We start from the raw sequence: 20,172 nt of genomic DNA on the forward strand, positions 1-20,172 counted from the left end.
TTTATTATTGGCTCAGACCAGTTCAAGTGTATCTCTGTGAGGGAAGGGACAGGTTGAATTTCATGAAGGTGAGGTGATTCCCTGTTCTACACCCCAGCCCCTCGGGCCTTCTTGGGCAGCCTCAGAGCAGCTGTCAGTCATTGGCACACCGGAGCACTCCCCCACACCACAGCCTAGAGCCCTTAACCCAGCCCCACACTGGCTGGTACACTGGATGCCCCACCTGGGGGGGGTGGCCACAGTGGGCCAGAGCAGAGAGAACCAACACCATCTGGCCATTGCATGGTCATGGCCCTGACATCTTCTGGACTCTTGGTAGTTGGATCTACACTGGATCTGGGGTGCTAGCTATAATTCTCTCCTTTCTTTCTCTCTCTTTCTTTACTTCTTCTTCTCTTCATCTCCTTTATTGGTATTTGGGCAACTTACAGCTGGATGGGTTGGATTTTGCTAAGTTATATGGCTTAGCATGTGCTAAGTCAATGCTTTGTGGAATGCTTCTTTTTGTTGAATGTTGCCCTTTAAAGGATTGCCAAATTTCCTTATTTTCTAAAGTTTGCCCGTAAAAGTGTGTCATTCGACCTCCTGAGAAACGTGTGCAGTGTCTTCTCCCACGCGCTCTCTAAGGGCCTTAAATGAACTGAAGACTCCTTCTAATAGATCCAGTGAGTAGACTTTTGGAGCCTTGTACATTTTTGAAGTAAAACCCCTACAATGAGCTTGTACCTCAAACCTGGGGTCTCACAGGTGCCCCTGTGGGTGCACTTACCTCTTGCTTTTGACTCCGAGGAGGAGGGGATGTCCTCAGAGGTCAGGATTTGGGGAAGGCACATGGGAGCGCCAACCCCCTGTCCCAAGTAGGAAGCAGGTGGGTAGTAGGAACACATGCGGTACTGGGAGCTGACAGTGTGGTGTCTCTCCATGCCCTTCACCTGTTGAGAGAGAGAAATACAACAGCAGCCTGTGAAAGCCAAGCCCCAGCAGCACAGGCGCACCCCACTGACACACAAGCACGTGGCTTTGAAGGAGGTCACAGTGGGTGGATGGTAAGTAAAATCCTGACGTGCTGGCCTTGGGTTTTTGCTTTGGTGCATCCACAGTGTGCCCACACCGATCAGCTACAGGGGAGCTGGCATGGTATGGGATGTGACCTATCATCAGCAGCACACCCATGACTGTTTAACATTACCACAGATGAAGCTGCACACAAGCATGTACCCTTCACCACAAGCAGGTCCCCTGCTTACAGCACAGACAACAAGTGTTCCAGACCCCTTCAACTGCATGCACCTGGCCAGTGTCAGAGGTGAAGTGTCCATCCAGGTCCTACACCTCTCCAGAGACTAACCCATCTCAGCCTGGTGGTAACTGTTCTGCCAGAGACCCAAAGGGTGGCTACGGAGGACAGTCCTGCTGACTGTCTCACGCAGGACATGCTCCATGGCATCTGAGCAGTGACACACGCAGACAAACACACTATTTTTGTTACAACACTGGGAGATGGGAAAAATATTTTCCTGAGTTACCCAGAGAAAGCAATCTGTGGATAGACTACATGGGAAGACAATAGTGGAGCCACAGATGGGCACCAGCCAGCAGGTCTGCCATGTCCACCAGACAACCCCTTCTCCCTCCTGTAGACCGCAGCAAATTGGTAACACTCACAAATCAAAGTTTATCTTATTCCAATGCCCTGACATCATCCAAACTGATCAAGAACAGTAATGCTTTTTTGTGTTTTATGGAAAAACTACCAACTAGTACTATTTGTTGCAAAGCCCTACAATGCAACATGGCCTTGGTACTCCAAAAAATGCAGCCAAAGACTTCATAAGGTTAACATTTTCAACAGTAAAGGTCTCCGTAAGTATGCTGGGCAGTGAATAATTATAAGATAGAAAGCTTCCTGGCAGAGACAAAATATCGCAGTTTTGTACCAGGTGTAACGGTATCAGTGTCAATAATAATGCACGTCCAGCTACGCCATTACACAATGTCTTTGCAAGCAGACATGCTTGTCAAGCCTCTTCAGCCACCTCTCACCTCGGCTGGAGGAGCTCTACCTGCTCACTATGGCTACTTCAGGTCCTAGCCAGGTGCACCTGGAGCCCTGCTCCTCAGCTCTTCCCAGGCTGCAACGCTCAGACAGGGAGCAGCAGAGGCAGGGTGTGAGCCTGCTGTCCCAGATGGCTGCTCCATGCCAGCAGACCTCCGGGGGCTGGTCCTGGCAGTAGGAGCCACCAGCACCTCCCAGAATGGAGTTATCTCTTGTTTTCCAGGGATCCCCTTAATAATTCCATATTAATTTTCATATGCCTAGCTGGAAATGGCTCAAGTCACAAAAATGCTGCTAGTGCTCTCTGAGGCAGAGGGCAACAGCCAGCTTTCCGTGTGGAGGGAGGTTTGCAGTGAGTTTAAGTACTGAGAGACAGAGAGAAATAGAGAGAGAGAGAGGGAGGGAAAGAGAGAGAAACAGGGAGGAAAAGAGAGAGAAAGATAGAGAGAGAATGGTGGCTGTTCACAAGAAGCAAAGTGCACCTCTGCCTGTCTTCTGACAGCAGCACAGTTGCACATACTTACACATGTACTGAGGAATCAGCAGGACTTTTTTATTTTGTGAAAGTTAAAGTTCTTCTATTACAAATAAAAGCAATGCTTAAGATTTTTATTTTTTTACCTCTGCATGCAGAAGAAGTTCAACATGCACTGAAGTTTCATCCATAATAAACAGTAAATTGCTCTTAAAAAATTTAACACATCATCTTGAGGAAACCTGAACTTGAACCACTGATATCCCCTCTCCTCTTCCAACAAAAGGCACGCTTCAGAAACTTCAGAAACAGATACCCTCAACAAAACTCAGGCCGCCTTTGCCCTGAAATTATGAATTAGCAACACAAACTGCCCAAAAGCACAGTCCAAAGGGCATTTTGAACCTGCACATCTGCAAAGCTCAAAAGCTCTAGAAGTACTGGAGAAAAAAAGCTAGCAAACTCCTCTCTGCCTGCTGTATTGCACATACTGTCTTCCTTCCCTTTGTGGGCAGGGCTGTGTACAGCACCCACAGACCTTATGTCTCCACCTCTCACTTGTTCAAGGGCATGTCTGCACACGTACAACTGAGAAAAGGTTGCCTGCAGCAGACAAAATTACTTCAGTTGTAACTAAATGGAAGGATCATTCCCTGACACCAAACCGATCATGCACGTTTCCCTTCCCTGTACAGTGGGTGCAGTGACTCGCCTCCTTTCAAAGCTCTTTTTAGAGTTTTTCTCCATTTCTTTAAGAAACAACTCACCTAAAGCGTCTAGATGCAATGAATTACTACTACTATTATTATTAGTGTGTGGTAGCTGGCTAGCAAGAGACATGTTTTATAATCTTATTACCCACACCAAGTCTATGAACCACAGTTCGACCAACAGCCACAGGCTTGGCTCTGTGAAGAATATGCTGTTTATTAATCGCTGAAGAAAATCTAAAAGCTTTTGGCTTTGTTCTATTAAACTGTTTAGAATACACACCACAGTAAAACTGAACCATAAGGTTTCCTTTTTATAGTGCTTAGCAATCCTATTTTACAGTAACAATAAAAAAACAAGCAGTTGTAAAAATTCTTGACCTTAGCGCTGCATTACAAAGGAGTAGGAGACCACTACCTCATGAGAAGGGACGTTTCCTCTGTATTAATTCCTGCAGCTCTGCATTAATTCCTGCAGCTCTGTAGCCCTGTATGTTTTTGGGGGCCAAAAAAGGAGATAAAAACAGCCCTGAGGAGGCCCCGGAATACTCAGATTATTTCCAACGAGGGCCAGTTCAGCCTTCCAAGAGCTGCAGTCAGGTACCAGGTTTGGGATCCTGCCCTGGGTCCTGTCCAGGGGGAACGCTGGGGTCATGCAGGGATCACAGGGGGAGAATGCCTGGCCTTCTGGTGTCTCCTTCTGCCTTCCCTGCCCCTTCCAGCCCCACAGCAAAGCCAAGTATGGGTTGGGACAGTCCCACAAATCACTCTCATTTGTATCACCACAGGTTATGTGCTGTAAGAACAAGGTATATTTTAGGTAGGCAAGTGCTGTGGAAGGGAAGGGCATGCAATGCTCTTTGCAGAGAGCAAGTTGAGCTCCTAAGTTGCTCCCCTTGCAGTCACACACTGCTTGTGCCCTGCCCCAGCTGCAGGATTCACCAAGTACCTCACTGACTTCAGTGGGAGACACACATCACTGGAGCAGCACATTTGGCCTGTTCAACATTTGCAGGTTCCTCTAAATTGTATTATACAGCACACACTCAGTAGCGTTTTAAAAGATATACTGCAAGCAACGGTGGGATGCTTAAAATTCATAAACAAATAAATATGGCCCGATTAAAAGACCATGCATACAGTGCCTTCTTTCCCTGTGCTTGTAAAGTCAATATGAGGAACTGAGAGGCAGCTACAGTTTGCCCACAGAAAAAGTTGGAAACAAGACTTGTTCATCACTGAGCAAAACAGTCAGTGCAGCCCTACAGCTGTGTCCAACAGTGACAGAATACACAGCAAAACTCAGAGAAACCTAAGTAAAATGCTCTCACATCAGACCAATCCTGCAAAAAAGCTTTCTCAACAGCTGGTGGAAAAGCATGTACAGCCTGGCTTCTCTTTCCAAGCTCCTGGCAGCATCTGCATAACCTCTACACATCATCTTCACGGAGAAACAAATGAAGAGAGGAGGAGGCCAGATGAGAGACAGAAAAGAGTCAAAGTAGGCTCAAGTGGTGACTCAGTTTTCCTGGGAGACTAGAAAATGGTCCTGCCCTTCCCAGATGATTCATTTAGGCAAAACATGGGTAATTCTTTTATTTGCAGAAGCTGCCAGACACAATCTCCTTGAGAGCAAGTCAGTGTTATTTTAGCAGCATCTCCACATTCTGCAGTTGATCCTGACTATTTCCAAGAAGGACAACAAGCAAGAGAAGGTCGTGGATGCTATCCTGGGTAACAAGGGCTGCAAAAATTTCAAAGCAACAGAGGAGATCAAAGTGCAATCCTTCAGCTCTGCCACTGGAGTGCCACATGATCCTGGCCAAATCCCTTTACACAGGATTTCCATCCTTCTGTCTCACCCATGACTCACCAACAGCTGTCCTAAACAAAAACCAGTAATTATTGAAAGACCAGAGAAACTGTTAGAAGTTTTAACACAGCCTCTTCCTTCTGCCTTGATCTTAAAGCCAACTTTAAGGTGCATAAAATTTCATTTATGTGTTGTTTCTTGCAAACAACAGGATTCACGGGTCAGATTTTGGCATGGGCAAGATGGCATCCACTAGGCAATGGAATGGAAATCCAGACATCAGGAAGCTCCACTCTGTCACCTGTGGGTGTATGACTGTGGCAAGTTATTTAACACTTCCCTGCCTCAGTCTGTGCAGGTGTAAACCAGGGTTGCTGCTACTCTCCCACCTTGCACTGCTGCTGCCCATGTGCTAACCCCTCACAACTACTATTTCACTCATGCTGCCCAAGGTGGCTTTGTTTCATTCCTAAAACCAGCTAAGCATATTGTCCAGCACAAGGGAAAAATGAGTCTATGATACCCCGCCTGGATTTACTTTGATTCTAGCACAGAAAATACAAAAGACATCTATATCTGTCCCTCCTTGATAGACAAACTTAATTAACCTTTGCTATTCTGTTCCAACCTATTCTTTTAGACAAAGGCAGTGACCCATAAACAATATGTTACCATCAGAATCTCAACTGCAGTGACACCTAGAGATATAGCTCTATCAGCGGTATCGGAAAATAAACCGCTTAGATTAGCTCCTCCAAGAAATACGGATTGCATTCATGTCACACATGAGCTGTCAGAAACATTAGGATACTTTTAGCATAAATCTGTAGTGTGAAGGGTATGTTATGAATACAGTATATAATACACTGCTTACACATAAAATTTGGATTGTCTTGGGTGACTTGCACAATGTGTATATATTTACACACACATGCACACATTTTACACTGACTTTTGGAGAGTTAGACTGCACATTTCTGTACAGAAGGACAGGCTTTTTGAAGAAAAACTAGGCTATAAACTAACAGCAGGTTATAGAAGTTGAAAAGATCCATCCTTTTTTATTAGCAAGTAGCTATTTTTCAAACTGCTGGCTGTCCTATCACAGCAACACTTTTCTGGATTTACTAAAGGACAGTTTGTTAAGTTTGGTACTTCTAAGAAATCCTTACCAAACAGTTTCCTACCTCAGCAATGCTAAATATTTCACTTCCAAATTTTAAATGTAATTCCCACATCAGAACATGAGTTAAAATTTCTCAGTCTGACTCTCACCAGTATTTATTTTAGGTTTTAGCACTAAACCAGTATAAAGAAAGAACAAAAAAGTTGAGGTTCTGGAAGGGAGAATACTGGTTTGCCAAGCTGCATTAAAAATAAAAAAAAAAGGGGGGGGGGGGAAGAAATTACATGAAATTCTGAAATTTGTCCAAAATTTTCACACCAGCCTTAACCTTTTTCTGAAGCAGGATCCCTGGAGTTACCAGAGTAACAAAGAAACAGTGTGGGACCACATTCTGCATCTTGCTGATTTTTAATGGCCTATTTGTAAGAACCAGACATTTTAACATGTTTTGGGGATGATGCTGACTTACAATGAGTCCAGATGATCCTTATGCTGTGGGTCACACACCAGCAGTTTCGTTGCCAGCTTAGGAAATCAAATCTGATTAGATTCGGGCATGTCCATCCAAGTTTTACTTTTGTTGTGGTAGAAAAGACTGCAGTCACCTCATCATTTCCAACTGCTGTCCCTAAGCAGTTACAGTGAAACCAGTTTCAGAAGTACCAACTTTCAAGTACCCCACCACACTCTGACTTGCAGTACTAATGTCAGAGAACTCATTTTACTGTTAATTGCATTTAATCAACACAAATTCCTGTTGTAATGAACAACTGCGAGACTTTCAAGGGAGAGTCCAGATGCTCACGCAGAATTGAAGTCAAAGGAGATGTACAGTAACCATCAGATCTGCTACGTTTCCTCACCAACCTAAGCTTGTCTTTTCCTCAGGTGCAACACCAGACATATCTGATTATCTGCCTTAGAGCTGGCAGAAGCAGCAGAATATAAATGATGGAAAAGGTCTCGACCAAAACAAAAATCTTCATTATTCTTATCAAATCTTATGGATACAGCTTCTGGTATCCGTGTATATAAATGAACAAAACCTACACAGAAATATATAAAATATTTGCACCTCTATGAATCCAGTCAAGCATACAAGCCTCTACAAAGAACAAAGACTAATGAAATCTGACATTAATCTACATTAAAGATTCAGTGATTCAGTTTATTTGCCAAGGCTCAATGATGCATTAATCCTCATCTCATCCCACACACACTCACACGTTTCCTCCCTGGCTATTCTCCCTTGCTCCCTAAATTCTGAAACAGCAGACAGCTGGGCTGCTCAAGGCTTTATCTGCATCCAGAAGTTATCTTACTTTAAGTATGCTACTCTCCCTAGGTGGTTACAGTTATTCCAGGATGAGTAAGTCTTCACCAAGTGAGTTTGGAAAACCCAAGTGTCTTGTCTACACAGCTTAAACTAGGATACCTGCCAGTGAGCACATCAGTGGCTTCTAACCAACAAAGAAACCTTCCTGTGAGCTCACACCTTAGCAAGCTGCCCTACAGCACTGCCCTACAGCAGGCATTGCCCAGCTATGATTTTTGGTCAAGAAATAAAAATCAAAAACTTTGGTCAAAGCTATAAAATACCAGTCAGGTAAGAAGACTCACTCTTACTGGAGACTGCTTGAGAAAGCCTGTGCATGTAAAAAATAAGCCCACTCAGTACAGGCAGTCCAGCAAAAATCCCTGTGTAGGTAACAGCTATGAATAGGTTGGCCAACAAAACCTCCTGAAACTGTAAGCAAGGTCTGATTTCTTTTTAAGGATCATGCTTTGACTGAAACTCTCCTGTAAATCCTTACTGTGCATGACAGAAAAAATAATTCCTTATTCATCCTTCTCCATTTCTGTGATCTTCTCTTGCTTGTAACCCTCATGTGCAAAATCGATGTTGAACCACGTGCAACGTGAACAGCTGAGTGCTTGTTCCCCTTACAACAAACCATCTTCAGAGCCACACAGTGTTTTACAACCTTGGCATCACTGCACCCACTGCCATCAAACATTTTTTAGCCTAGCTCTCACTAAAACTTTTTATGATTGTTTGTGCAATGTTATGCTGTCATAAGAGTATGCAAACCCTAAGATTCATAACTATTCCAGCAATAACAATCCTACTTGCAGACCAGTGTCTGAGAAACAGCTTGTAACGTATGTAACAATGACCTTGAACTGTGCTCTGCCCCACTGCACAGGAGAGGTGGGTCCTGGTTTTAGGCCGTTTAGAAGCTGGGGAGACATCACTTCCACAGGCAGAAATCACCACCTTTAGTCTCTGCACAGACATCTCACTAAAACAGCACTGAGGGATCCCAAAAGGCTTGGTCTGGAGAAATTAAAATCTCAGGTGAGGTAGATTAAATTTACATGGAGGTGAATGGAATCAAGGCATACATCCCACAAGGAGGTAAAGGACATCTAGAGCTTTGAGCCTGCTGGTGGAAAGAAAACAGTCCTTTTTGACAACAACTATATCTTTTTTCCTTACTTACTTCTTCAGTATCTCACTAATTTGAGAGACACTTAAGCAGAAATCAGTTAGAGATTCTGCAGGGCCCCAAGAGAAAAATTAATGGCAACCATTCTATTGTTTTTATTTCTTTAAGAGGTGTCAAAGGTCCCACAAGAAACAGGCAACTCACAAGTGAGACACGGACTCTTTAAGCCAAGACTTCTTATACAAATGACAAAAACATGAGGACATCACGTCTTCATTTCAAGGTTTAACATGATTTAGCATACCCTCATGTAACTCTTCCTCTAACACTGTGCGCTAGGTGAAGTGTGGGACTAGCAGCCAGCAAGAACATTATTTTCATAAGGCAAATGTTGCTGCCCTTCATTGGTGTTGTGATGGTGTCTCCAAGTATCAGCAAGCTAGGTACTGCAGAAGCTTGAGAAGTAAACTTCTATCTGAAATACTCTGTGATATACCAGGTTAACCCAATCAACCACAATGAAAAACTTAAAAAAGCAGTAGCACCTCACCTCATTACCATGCACAAAATCCTATAGCTTGCTCTCTCCCCCGGTCTGGTGAACAAATTCATCAGCTAGAGAGGATGCCATGAACTGAAAAGGTATACCTACATGTATTTGAAGGAGACTGTGGTGAAGTCTATCAATGCCCTGAGAAAAGAAAGCTCTCCTGATGTGGGCTTACCCAGCAGAAGGGAGAGAGACAGCTCTTTATCCCATACAGCTGTCCTCGTGGCAAAAAAAAAGGGACGTGGAATAGTACCAAATGTTATAGTAATCATAACCACCCTGGTGTTAGTTTCAGCTCCTTGGTATAAGAAGTTAAAATGCCCTTTCAGAGTTGGTCCCTGTGCCAGAATTGCTAGAGAAACTCTCTGAACAGCAAAAGGGATGACCCATTTGTTCCTTTACAAAAGGAGGTTTTGGTGGACATTTCATCTTTCATTGTTGAGTGGTTTCACAACACAGCCTTTGCAGAAGCAGCCTGCCCTCTCTCGATGCTCTACAGAAGAGGTCTGCCCTATCCTGTCCTTAAACAAGGACAAGGCATATCCAGACTCAGAGGGTATAGCCTCACCAATTTAATCTCAGTCAGAAAAGCACCACTGCAGTCCAAACCCAAACAGTCTCAGAGTCATTGATATGGCTCCACTTACTTTGCCAAGAATCCTCAACACTGATAAATTGCCTCTTTTTCCAGTTTCTGACCAGTATTGAATTGGAGGTTACAGTTATCAAGTCCTAGAGTGAGAGGGCCTGGTTAGCTTTAAGAAGTTTAATGAAGTACACAGAGCTCTGAACCTCTCAGGCACTGCCTGTAACTTGCGCTACCCAAGTAAAAATCACAAGCTCTAGAGCTGTCACTGCCAGAACACATAATCAGTAATGTCTTGCCACATTCAACTGACAGCCATCAACCCGCTGCACCAACAGCATGGTCTCCTGCTTTGCCTCGGATGTGAAAGATGGAAAAGAACACATTTCTGAAGAGCAAAGTCTCCCAGAAATGACACCTGAAGCTCCCAGGATGTTATGTTGGACAATTCAGTTGGACTCTCTTCCTGTAAAACAGTCCATAATCTACTATGACATAACTCCAAAGATAAAATGAGTGTCCTTTGTGCTTGTGGCAATCTACCTATACTATTGTCACTGCCCACCTATGTCATGTGCTGTGTTGTAACTACCCATTTAGGCTAATTTTCCTAAAATTAGTCCTAATCCCACCCTAGAATCTAGTTCTGGTTCTACACTGGCATGAAACCAGCACTGCAGAGGTCAGAGTCATGCCCAAGAAACAGCTTACTGTCCCCCTCACTCTTCCATGTAACATCTCTATAACATCATACCTGCCACTGTTTTCCTGACTGGCTTGGCATGTATGTTGCTGGGAGGCTTCGAAGGCTGTTTTTCATGGTTGGCCCTACAATCGTACCCCCTGTCTCACTTGAGGAAGGCTCATTGGCCACTGCCATTTGGTACTGGGAGTAGTTGTACAGGTTGTTATAGCAAGGATACAGGGATGGCTGGTAAAAACTGCTGTAGTAGGTGGAGTCCACAACCAACTCAGACGTGCTCTCCAAGTGCCCTCTGCTGGGGATGAAAGGGATGTCCTGAATGAGCATCCGCCCCTCTGGAAAAGAAAAAAAAACAAGCATTATGAAAACGGGAGGCTCCATGAAGACGATTACCTTTCATCTTCTGATGAGCTACTGCTTCTCCTACAGGCTGGACAGAGAGCAGTAAACAGGAAGAGGAGGGAGCTGAAGGCAAAACATGACTGGATGTTTGGTGGAAACTCAAGTGGACTGATAACCACTCAAATCCCAAGACGCACACCACGGAGTGCAAAACAGCAGATAAAACCAACTGCAAGTTAAGACAAAGCTCTGAATCCTCAATCAGCACCAGTTGATGGGATAATGATTTACATCACCTAACTTTACAGTCTCCTATTATTTTTAACATGTCCAAGTGCCAAGTCCCTTTTAACTCCCTGGAAATAGAAAGCCCTTAGCAACAGAATGACCCCTCTCCAGTTAGTGCCCTGAAGCTGAGAGGACACTTCCTGAACATGCCTCAAAGAAAGGCCAACAGCCACAAAGCCAAGAGAAGCTGCAGTAGGGAAAACACTGTATGATCAACCAAGTTATTTCAGAAACCCATATGCCACCTGGGAGCAGTGAGGCCCTCAATCCTTGCCCGGCCTCCATACCCAAATTTAGCTCGTGTTTACCTACAAACAAAATCGCACACCATTAGCAAAAGAGAAGGAGGAGAAGGGTACTGCTTGTGACTTGCTGCACACTCTACTGTGCCTCCAGACGAGGGTCTAGCAGCTGGCTGCTCTCTCCACAGGCATGGTTTGCCTCTCCTGTCATTCCCTAAGATGGGAGTGCTTCTCAGGGGATGTTCTAAGCCATGATTTCCTCACTACACTGTCAACCAGTGCCTTGCAATATTTGCAAGCATAAAAAAGGAAGGTGCTTGTTGGTACTGTTTCGCAGCCAAGCTCTTTCGGACATGTTACATCAGCTACATGGCTGAGCCTGACAGCAAAAAACTGCCACAACCTTAGAAAGAGTAACCATGTGGTGAATATACATTTACATATTAAACAAGGGAAAAAGTTAAACAAATAAATCCCACCATGCCTGTAGCTCTGATTCTTGTTTATATCCCTGCAGCCCTGCCCTGCACCAGTCCTCTATAAGGTCCTCTGCTCTTCCCATGATGTTGTCTAACTGTATTGTGGATGAGGAAAGGATGTGGCTTAAAGCATAGTGAAGAGCTCTCAAGGGCTATCAGTATGGAGACAAGCAGTATGGACAACAGGCACGTTGAAATGAAATAACAGCCCTAGGAGACAATTCAGGCAGGCCTACTTTGTTTTGCATCTTTCTCTTGGTGTATCTGCATTTCGGTTACTTACCTGTGAAATGAATATGGTGGCACTTACCAGCCTCTCAGTCATGGTAACAACTTTTACTGCACGGTTTATTAGCTGCATACTAGATCCAATGATCAGTTTTACCAACTATTGCCATTTACAATGCAACTCTGTTTTGCTTCTTCAGCTATAATGAAAGCTTTGTGCGATTATGGATCATCTCCTTCCAGGTCACTAAATTATACAGTGCTCCCATTCAGTTCTTGCTGACATTTTATTGACATGAATGAACTATACACATTTATTAGCAAAGAGAGTGTTTTATGCCTCCTGCATCTGATTTTTCTGCTTCACAGAACCAGGCCAGCTGGCTTTGTTTATTTAAAGTACTTCTCAAATTCGTATACAGAACAAGAGCTGTCTGCAATGCCACAAAAGACCCTTCACACTTTTTACACTTTCATATTTTTATGGGTTTTTTATTGCTACCATTCTGCTTCTGGGCAGGGCTCTTCAAGTCCTTTTGTCCATGTCTTTGATAAAACCAGAACTTAGACCACTGGCACTGAAAAGTCAACAACTCTGATAAATCACAGCACAAGCCTAACTCCCTTCCTCAAACTTAGCTCTCGAATAAAGCTATATTCCATTTGTTCTGTGTTTCACACTGTAGAACAGAAGCCAAAAGCAAAATCCTCCAACACATTCCCTGCTGGATACAGATTTCACATGTAACAGAGACACACAAGGTAGCCGTCTCCAGAACTCCTGACAGGGCTATGCTATGCTGCACAAATATGCAATTTCGTCTAAAACCCTCTGCAGTGCCTTTCCATTTGCAGTGCATCATTAGAAGTGCTAATACTTTCCATTAACAATACCAGGACCAGGAAGATGTGGCCTCTTTACACCTACATGATCTGGATGATTGGATCAAGGTTACCCTCAGTAAGTTCACGGACAACATTAAGTCAGGTGGGAGTGTTGATCTGCGCTCTGCAGAGGGATCTGGGTGGGCTGGATCAATGGGCCAAGGCCAGTGGTGTGAGGTTCAACAAGGCCAAATAACAGGTCCTGCACTTGGGTCACAACAACCCCAGGCAGTGCTACAGGCAGGGGGCAAAGTGGCTGGAAAGCTGCCTGGTGGAAAAGGACCTGGGGGTGCTGATTAAGTGGCGGCTGAACATGATCCAGCAGTGTGCCCAGATGGCCAAGGAGGCCAATGCCTGTATCAGGAATAGTGTGGCCAGCAGGACCAGGGAAGTGACTGTGCCCCCGTACTCAGCACTGGTGAGGCTGTACCTTGAGTACTGTGCCCAGTTCTGGGCCACTCACTCCAAGAAAAGCACTGAGGTGCTGAAGCATGTCCAGAAAAGGACAATGGAGCTGGTGAAGGCTCTAGAAAGTAAGTCCTGTGAGGGGCAGCTGAGGGAGCTGGAGTTGTTTAGCCTGGACAAAAGGGGGCTCATGAATGACCTTATCACTCTCTGCAACTACCTGAAAGGAAGTTGTAGCAAGGTGGGAGTCAGCCTCTTCTTCCAGGCAACTAGTGACAGGACAAAAGGAAATGGCTTCAAGGTGTTCCAGGGGAGGTTCAGGTTAGACATCAAGAAGAACTTCTTTACCAAAAGGGTTGTTAAGCATTGGAATAGGCTGCCAAAAGAGGCAGTGGAGTCACCACCCTCGGTGTGGCACTCAGTGCTATGGCTGAGTTGACAATGTGGTGATTGGTCAAGGGTTGGACTTGATGATCTTAGAGGTCTTTTCCAACCTAAATGTTTCTGTGATTCTGATTTTGTGATACACAGGAAAGGTGAGCCACCCTAGGTGTCAGCAGTTAAAAGGAAGAAGGGCAGGAAGTAGTCAGTTTTGCTGCAACTTTTGGAAGGGTCTCAGGCACTACACTTCCTAACCTGGGACAAGATGGGCTAGGCTAGACTAGAGATCTGTCCGTAACTATCCATTGGTGAGTTTGCATTCCTGATGCCCCTTTGATGTTCTAGTGGTTGATAGTTCCTTGCTGAAGAGCAGCAGTGGCAGTTTTCTGCTGCATTAAGGATTCAAAATAAAATGCTTTTTGCGCCTCCTTTTCTCTCTCTCCCTTCTATCTGTGGTTTGGGCTACCATCATTTGGCAGTAGAGGTGCAGAAGGGTTGACCCATTTTTCCCTTATGTAGCTGCACAACAGCCACCAGTGGGTCAGTGCTCAGGGCTGTTACAAACTCACCAGAAGGATCTTCTACTTTCCTTCTGCTGTTCCTCCACTCTCTAGTAATCTTTACACTACAATCAGCTGCTTTCTACAGAGTCAGTCTATGGAGCTGGCTCATTCAGCCACCCATGCAGTCATACACATAAATCCACAAGCATCAGCAGTATGGGGCATTTTTCTCTTATAAACAGAGAATGGAATCCGTGGTCTTTGTAACATCTCTGAGCTGCAGGGCCACGCCATAGGGATGTGCCCCAGGAGATTAGTAATAAAAATAGGAGCCATGGGAAAGTTCAAATGAAGGGACAGAGACATCTAACTTCATAATGAACTGGGGCTCCCGTGACAGCTCGGGAAAGACAGCCATTTCCCTAAATCCCAAGACACATCATGTTCCTGAAGATGGAAGGACTGGTAAGATCTGACAAAGGGCAGGAGAAAACGGCAAAGTATTTCAGCTTACACTTTCCTCCCAAATTTAGGAGGTTAGATTTTCTCTGATGTCATGCTTTGGGACCAGTATCTGCTTTTTCTTCTCCAGCAGCATCTGGAGCAGATTCGGTGCTTCACCTGGGAGAAAGGAGACACTTCATGAAAGGGAGACAATTCATGAAAGACATGACTTTGTGCCATCCTCACCTGAGCAGAAGTCAGGTCAGCCAAGGTCAAACCACTTCAAGGGTTACCCTAAACTCTTTACAGACTTTAAGCATCCAGACAAAGAGAAGGATGCATCTGGAGAGCCAAGGTCTTGCAGGTCTTAAACAACTGTGGAATGCAACAGCTCAAGGGCAGGCCTGCATTCCAGCTCTATGCTCTTACCTCATCCAGCCTGGCAGATTCTCCTACTACTACTAGTCGTCTCCCACTACTAATGTATAGATCATACATATACAATACATATAGAACATATACAACTGTATAGACATTAAGGGGAAAGAATTTTGCTATTAATGGGGAAAGCCCTTGACTTTTTTTGAGTAATGAAAGTTCAGAAGAAAAGCAGGTCACATCAGCCAGCACCTACATGTGGTACCTTCAAAGCAGTGCTTAGTGCCAAAGGGACCAGAACTAAAGGCCAGAGAATCCTGCTGAACTGTCCTAGGGAAAAAACAAAGCACTAAGAGATGTGCCTAGAGAAAATTTCAGGTTTATGGTATGCCATGGGGATTTTTTTCCCTGTCCATGCCAGTTCTTCTCCAGCACACTGCTTCTAGGCTGCAGCATCTTCAGGCACAACCACTGTCTGCAGAATAGGACAGATCTATAGGAACCAATGGCTGTATCTAAACTTTACCTAGTTGGAGCTTCTCTGGTTGGTCCTTGGCCTGTACCTGTAATGCTAGACTCCCACCTACGGGCTGAACCTTCCTACAGCTTCAATTCCAGCAGCTCAATGAGCAAAGTGTCCTCCTCAAGGCACGCTGTCAGCCTGTGGCTGTGTTTTCTGCCAGCCAGATGAGAATACCAAGGTTAAGAAAGCAGCTTTTAGCAGGTTGGGGTTTTTTTCTTCCAAATGTAATTCAACACAGCTGAATTGTTCTGCTGCCAAGGAGGGGGTCCTCCCTGCCATACAGCTTGCTGCACTACAACACCTATACATGAGGGGCAGCCCTGAGGTTCATTGCTCCAAAGGGAGCAACTTTTGGGAGGCATTAAGCTCTCAGGAATACAACCCCTGTTGCACTGTCAGGCTCTCATTCTGCCCCTCCACCTGCCCTTTAAAACATGAGGGCTGCTACAGGTACTGGGCTCATGCCTTGACTGCCTTCACCCTCTACATGGAAAAACTGGGAAGGGCTCCTGTGCCTTTCCTCTGCTACTACACACAGATTTGAGTATTGTGCAAATTGTGAATAGGCAAAAATATGGAACTGAGCCCATACAAGAAGGTACAGAAATTAGAATCAAAAAAAGTTGTTAAAATTATTGCTCAGTTTTTGGAACATCAAATCTACAGTGTAGGGTCATCAGAGGCTCTCCATCTGTAAGCAACACTCTTGCAGTGAGACAGAAGTACCCCTTCAGGCAGTTGTGTCCTTGAATCTCTAAGCTCTTCTCTATGTCTTTACTAATTCCTGTAGAGAACCGATGCTACTTTTTTTGCACTATGTACACAGTGTGAAATATGGCCCACTCTTTCATAGAAGATCAATATAATGAACAATAAATACTGTTATTGATCTTGCAGTGTTGTAGATGACTCTCCAGCTCTATGGCATATTAATAGTAGTTAACCAGTAATTCATTTCAGGGTGGCTGGTATTTTCTTTTAAAGAAGGTGAGTACTAGGGGTCAGTTACACATACAGGTCTTTTACATTCAGTAACCTATGATGGGCTTCTGCCTTCACTTAGCAGAGCACGGTGAAAAACAGTGGTCCAGTCCTCAGCTAATGTAAACCAGTCTCAGACCATTTACTTCAATAAAGCTATGGCGATTTACACGAATTGCAGATATGCATGGCAAAGTCAACGCAGAAGCCAGTATATAGATCATCTGGGAGGAGAAAGGAGAAATTCCAGGGAATTCACAAGAATTTCTATCATCACCTTTTTCTCACAGATGCAATTGTGTTTTAAAAGACGCTTAGTGAGAAATACCAACATTGAAGTCTGAAGGCTGAGCACAGAGCACTTCCTATTCCTACTGGTACTGTTAAGAGCCAGTTTTACATCTTATTATACACCAAACCCAGTAATTTAAGTATGTCTGGGTAAGTCTCTGATACTGAGGTCAAATGACACAGGGTCCCTATGACTAAACTTTCTCAGCATAATAAAACAAGGTGGTAGCACCAAAGTGCCAACTGGGAATGGTTACTGTACCACACAGGAATCTAGGGGAGATTATTAGTCAGTTCAGGACAGAGCACACCAGGAACTGTCTTATAAATCTGGATAGTACAGTCACATTTCAATGCCTGGGAGCAGGCACTGGCATGGTTCAATTCAGTCATGCGGCCATTACACCTGATTAATCTTCATCTGCTTGTGCATTTCAGAAAAGGGATTTGTATATGCTTTGTGGCAATGAAGATAATTTCACTGCCCACCCATGTATTAAACCTATGGTTAACAGTTTTTATTTCCTCTATGCCTACAGAGATTCCTCGTGTACATAGACCTGCTGTTGAAAATGCAGAACTGTGACTACTCAAGTAACACATTTACTCATGGAGCAAGTAGGCACATCCATTGCCCAGTGAGCAGAGTTCAGCTACTGGTAAGTTTTACATTTCCTGTAGTTTTCAGTTCAGAGTGGCTGTTTTCATCAGTACAGTTCTGATATTTTCCTGCAAGCTATGCCACTAAAACACCAAAAACTATTTATTCAGTCAGGAAACACTTGTCTTCATACCTCAAAAGAATCCTGGATTCATACCTGACAATTTCTCCTTGCTCATAAAGCGCTGATGCACTCCTATTATCTGGTTTAGTAGTATTAAGTCTTGCAAAGCATTAGTTTAGTTCAATTCATAGCTGGCTTTGAGGTCGGACAGTAGCCTTGAACAAGGCCAGTATGAAATCACTCCCTAACATCATAATCAGAAACTCTGGTACAATATGTTTCTCCCACCAGACAATCATGACAGAGCTATTTCAGATGTCAAAAAAAGCTGGCACCATTACTTACTTTCTGCTGAGACACTCTGCCTCCCAAGGAACAAAACCCACACACTTGCTCTGCCTTTGAGACGAATACTTCTGTTCTCTTCCCATCAGAAGTTGAGGATTATCTTTGGTTCCAGCACTGAACTTTTAGCTTGCTATAAAGTTAATGTGCTAGACAATGTTCATTTCAGGCAAGGCTGTGGGGTTGTGTATTTTCTGCCACCCCCAAAAAAGGCCATTATCTGTAATTACCCATTACCATGCATAATTATTTCTTCTATTCTCGTCTATGGCCCCCAGGATTTTATGCTGTTACGGCTCACTGCATTATCTTATCAAATTTGTTAAGTAAGCTTTTTTGACCTTTTGAGCACTTGTCACAGCATATACAAAAGCTGGCAGTAAATTGTCTAAGCACCTAGTGTGTAATTTATTATTTGTACCTTGCAGAGTGATCCCATACAGAACAGTACACATGAACACCTTCCCTATTCCATCTCACTGCTTTAGCTAAAATCAGAGGAAAGGAAATCTCTTCAGTAAAAGAGAATGGGAAGAGGCTGAGGACTCTAAATAAGAGTTGAGGAACATGACAGCAATAAGCAGCTAAGCCTGACCATCAAGTTCTGGAGAAGATCCCAGAGGCTCTCTTCTCCTATGCCACCTTTTCTCTTTCTCCTCTCCCTCCACAGAGTCTGACTGAACTATTTTGGCTTCTTTTCAACCTTTGTAACTCTGCCCATCCCCAGTCTTTCACATAGAAGCCCACTTACTCCTCCTTTCAGCAAGCAGAGCACAAACCACCCCATCTCCCATTTACAGCTTCTGTCAATGCAGTATAGGTTCCTAAGAAACAAATTTGGTCCAAGATGCCATTCACAGGGTTTGTCCTTTAAGGATACTGATGTGAATGTGTGAAGCACCAGGGTTTTGTCTCTCCACTGTTCTAAAACCTCCCAGCAAAGGACCAGACACTGACCTGCATTCCAGTACTGTTTTAGCTAACAGCTTCACTGCACTACAAGTCCACTTCATATTTCTATTCCCTCTTCTTCCTACGGCACTGAAATCAAAGGCTTCAGAGAACGAGGGCTGTCAAGAAATCAGGATAGCTAATGCCCTGTATCCTGACTTTTGTCTTCCCCTTAGTCCTCCATTTATCAATATACTCCAGAGGGTGTTGTATCTTAAAATCTCTCTTTTAGGTGAAAATATGCATAAAACTCTCAGCTCACATCACTATTTGCAAAGGGATACTTAAGAAATCACAACTCAACAAATTACAGTAAAAAACACAATTTGGTGCCTTTGAACTCTGTGGTTAATAAACTTCCCAAGAATCAGAAAATTTGAGATACTTTTCTGCCATCATGACAAATCAAAGGAAATGTCAAGGATCAAGTATTTACTCCGAACTAAAGTATGAGAATTGCTGTAACACAAGGTATGCAGAATCATGCCTTTCAGATCTGCCAATGAAAGCCTTCTTCTTAAAAGCACTAAGAGCACTTCTGCCTAAAAGACTGAAAACACAGAGACCCTGGATTCCTGAAAGCAACCCTGAATTCAGATCCTAAGAGATGGCTACCTGAGTCACTGCTGTGAAGATAAAACCCTTTCCTGTATTTCTCCACAGTTTGCAGCGCTCTGGCCCATCACTCTGTGCTGCCTCTCAGGCAGCAGTGAGGTGGAGACCACTCAGTGACCACAATAAGACAGTAAACGCAGGTGAAAAGCAGGGCCCACAGACCAGGAGGGGAGTTCGAGCTTGTACATGTCCTGAAACCTAGTTTCTGAGATGTACAGGGTTGTCCTACTCTCATTCACCTACGGAAAGCCACATCTGCAACACTCTCAGTTGTTTTGACTAAAAAGCTTTTGAGAAAACTATGTCTTTTCCTCCCTCCCCCAATTGCCAATGTTATGGCCCCATCTTGAGCTCAAAGGCCAAATTCAGTGGTTCTTTTTCCTTCTTGTTTGGAATACCTTCCCAAACAGCACTGGATACCCAGCTGTGGTAAAATGTCAGGTATCAGCTATATCAGACGTGGGCTAAAAAGCAGCTGTGTCTCCAGGTTAAGAGTATAAAAAGCATAGCCAAAACAAGTTTATTGACACCACAGTACCTCTCCAACCCTTAAACAGGGAACATAGATTCTCAGCAGATGTACACCTTTCTTCTCAAAGCAGAAAGACATTAGAAAAACAAACCAAAATCAAATAAAGTAACAAAAAATTCCACCCAAACCAAAGTAAACAAAGTAACCAACAAACCAAACAAACAA

At 44.0% G+C, this 20,172-nt stretch overlaps 1 protein-coding gene across 1 annotated transcript in view; it reads right to left on the reverse strand.

Moving 5' to 3' along the window:
• DMRT1 (doublesex and mab-3 related transcription factor 1) overlaps nucleotides 1-20,172 on the reverse strand; it is a 67,675-nt gene that overhangs the window by 31,220 nt on the left and 16,283 nt on the right. Inside the window, exons 3-4 of the mRNA XM_051788470.1 lie at nucleotides 10,521-10,804; nucleotides 770-932 (exon numbers count right to left, since the gene is read on the reverse strand). Of these exons, the coding sequence (XP_051644430.1) occupies nucleotides 770-932; nucleotides 10,521-10,804 (447 nt within the window). The remainder of the gene's footprint in view (nucleotides 1-769; nucleotides 933-10,520; nucleotides 10,805-20,172) is intronic.

This window comes from Manacus candei, unplaced genomic scaffold (genome assembly GCF_025592945.1).
Source record: "Manacus candei isolate 608988 ecotype Guabito, Panama unplaced genomic scaffold, ASM2559294v1 h1tg000024l, whole genome shotgun sequence".
Taxonomy (NCBI): domain Eukaryota; kingdom Metazoa; phylum Chordata; class Aves; order Passeriformes; family Pipridae; genus Manacus; species Manacus candei.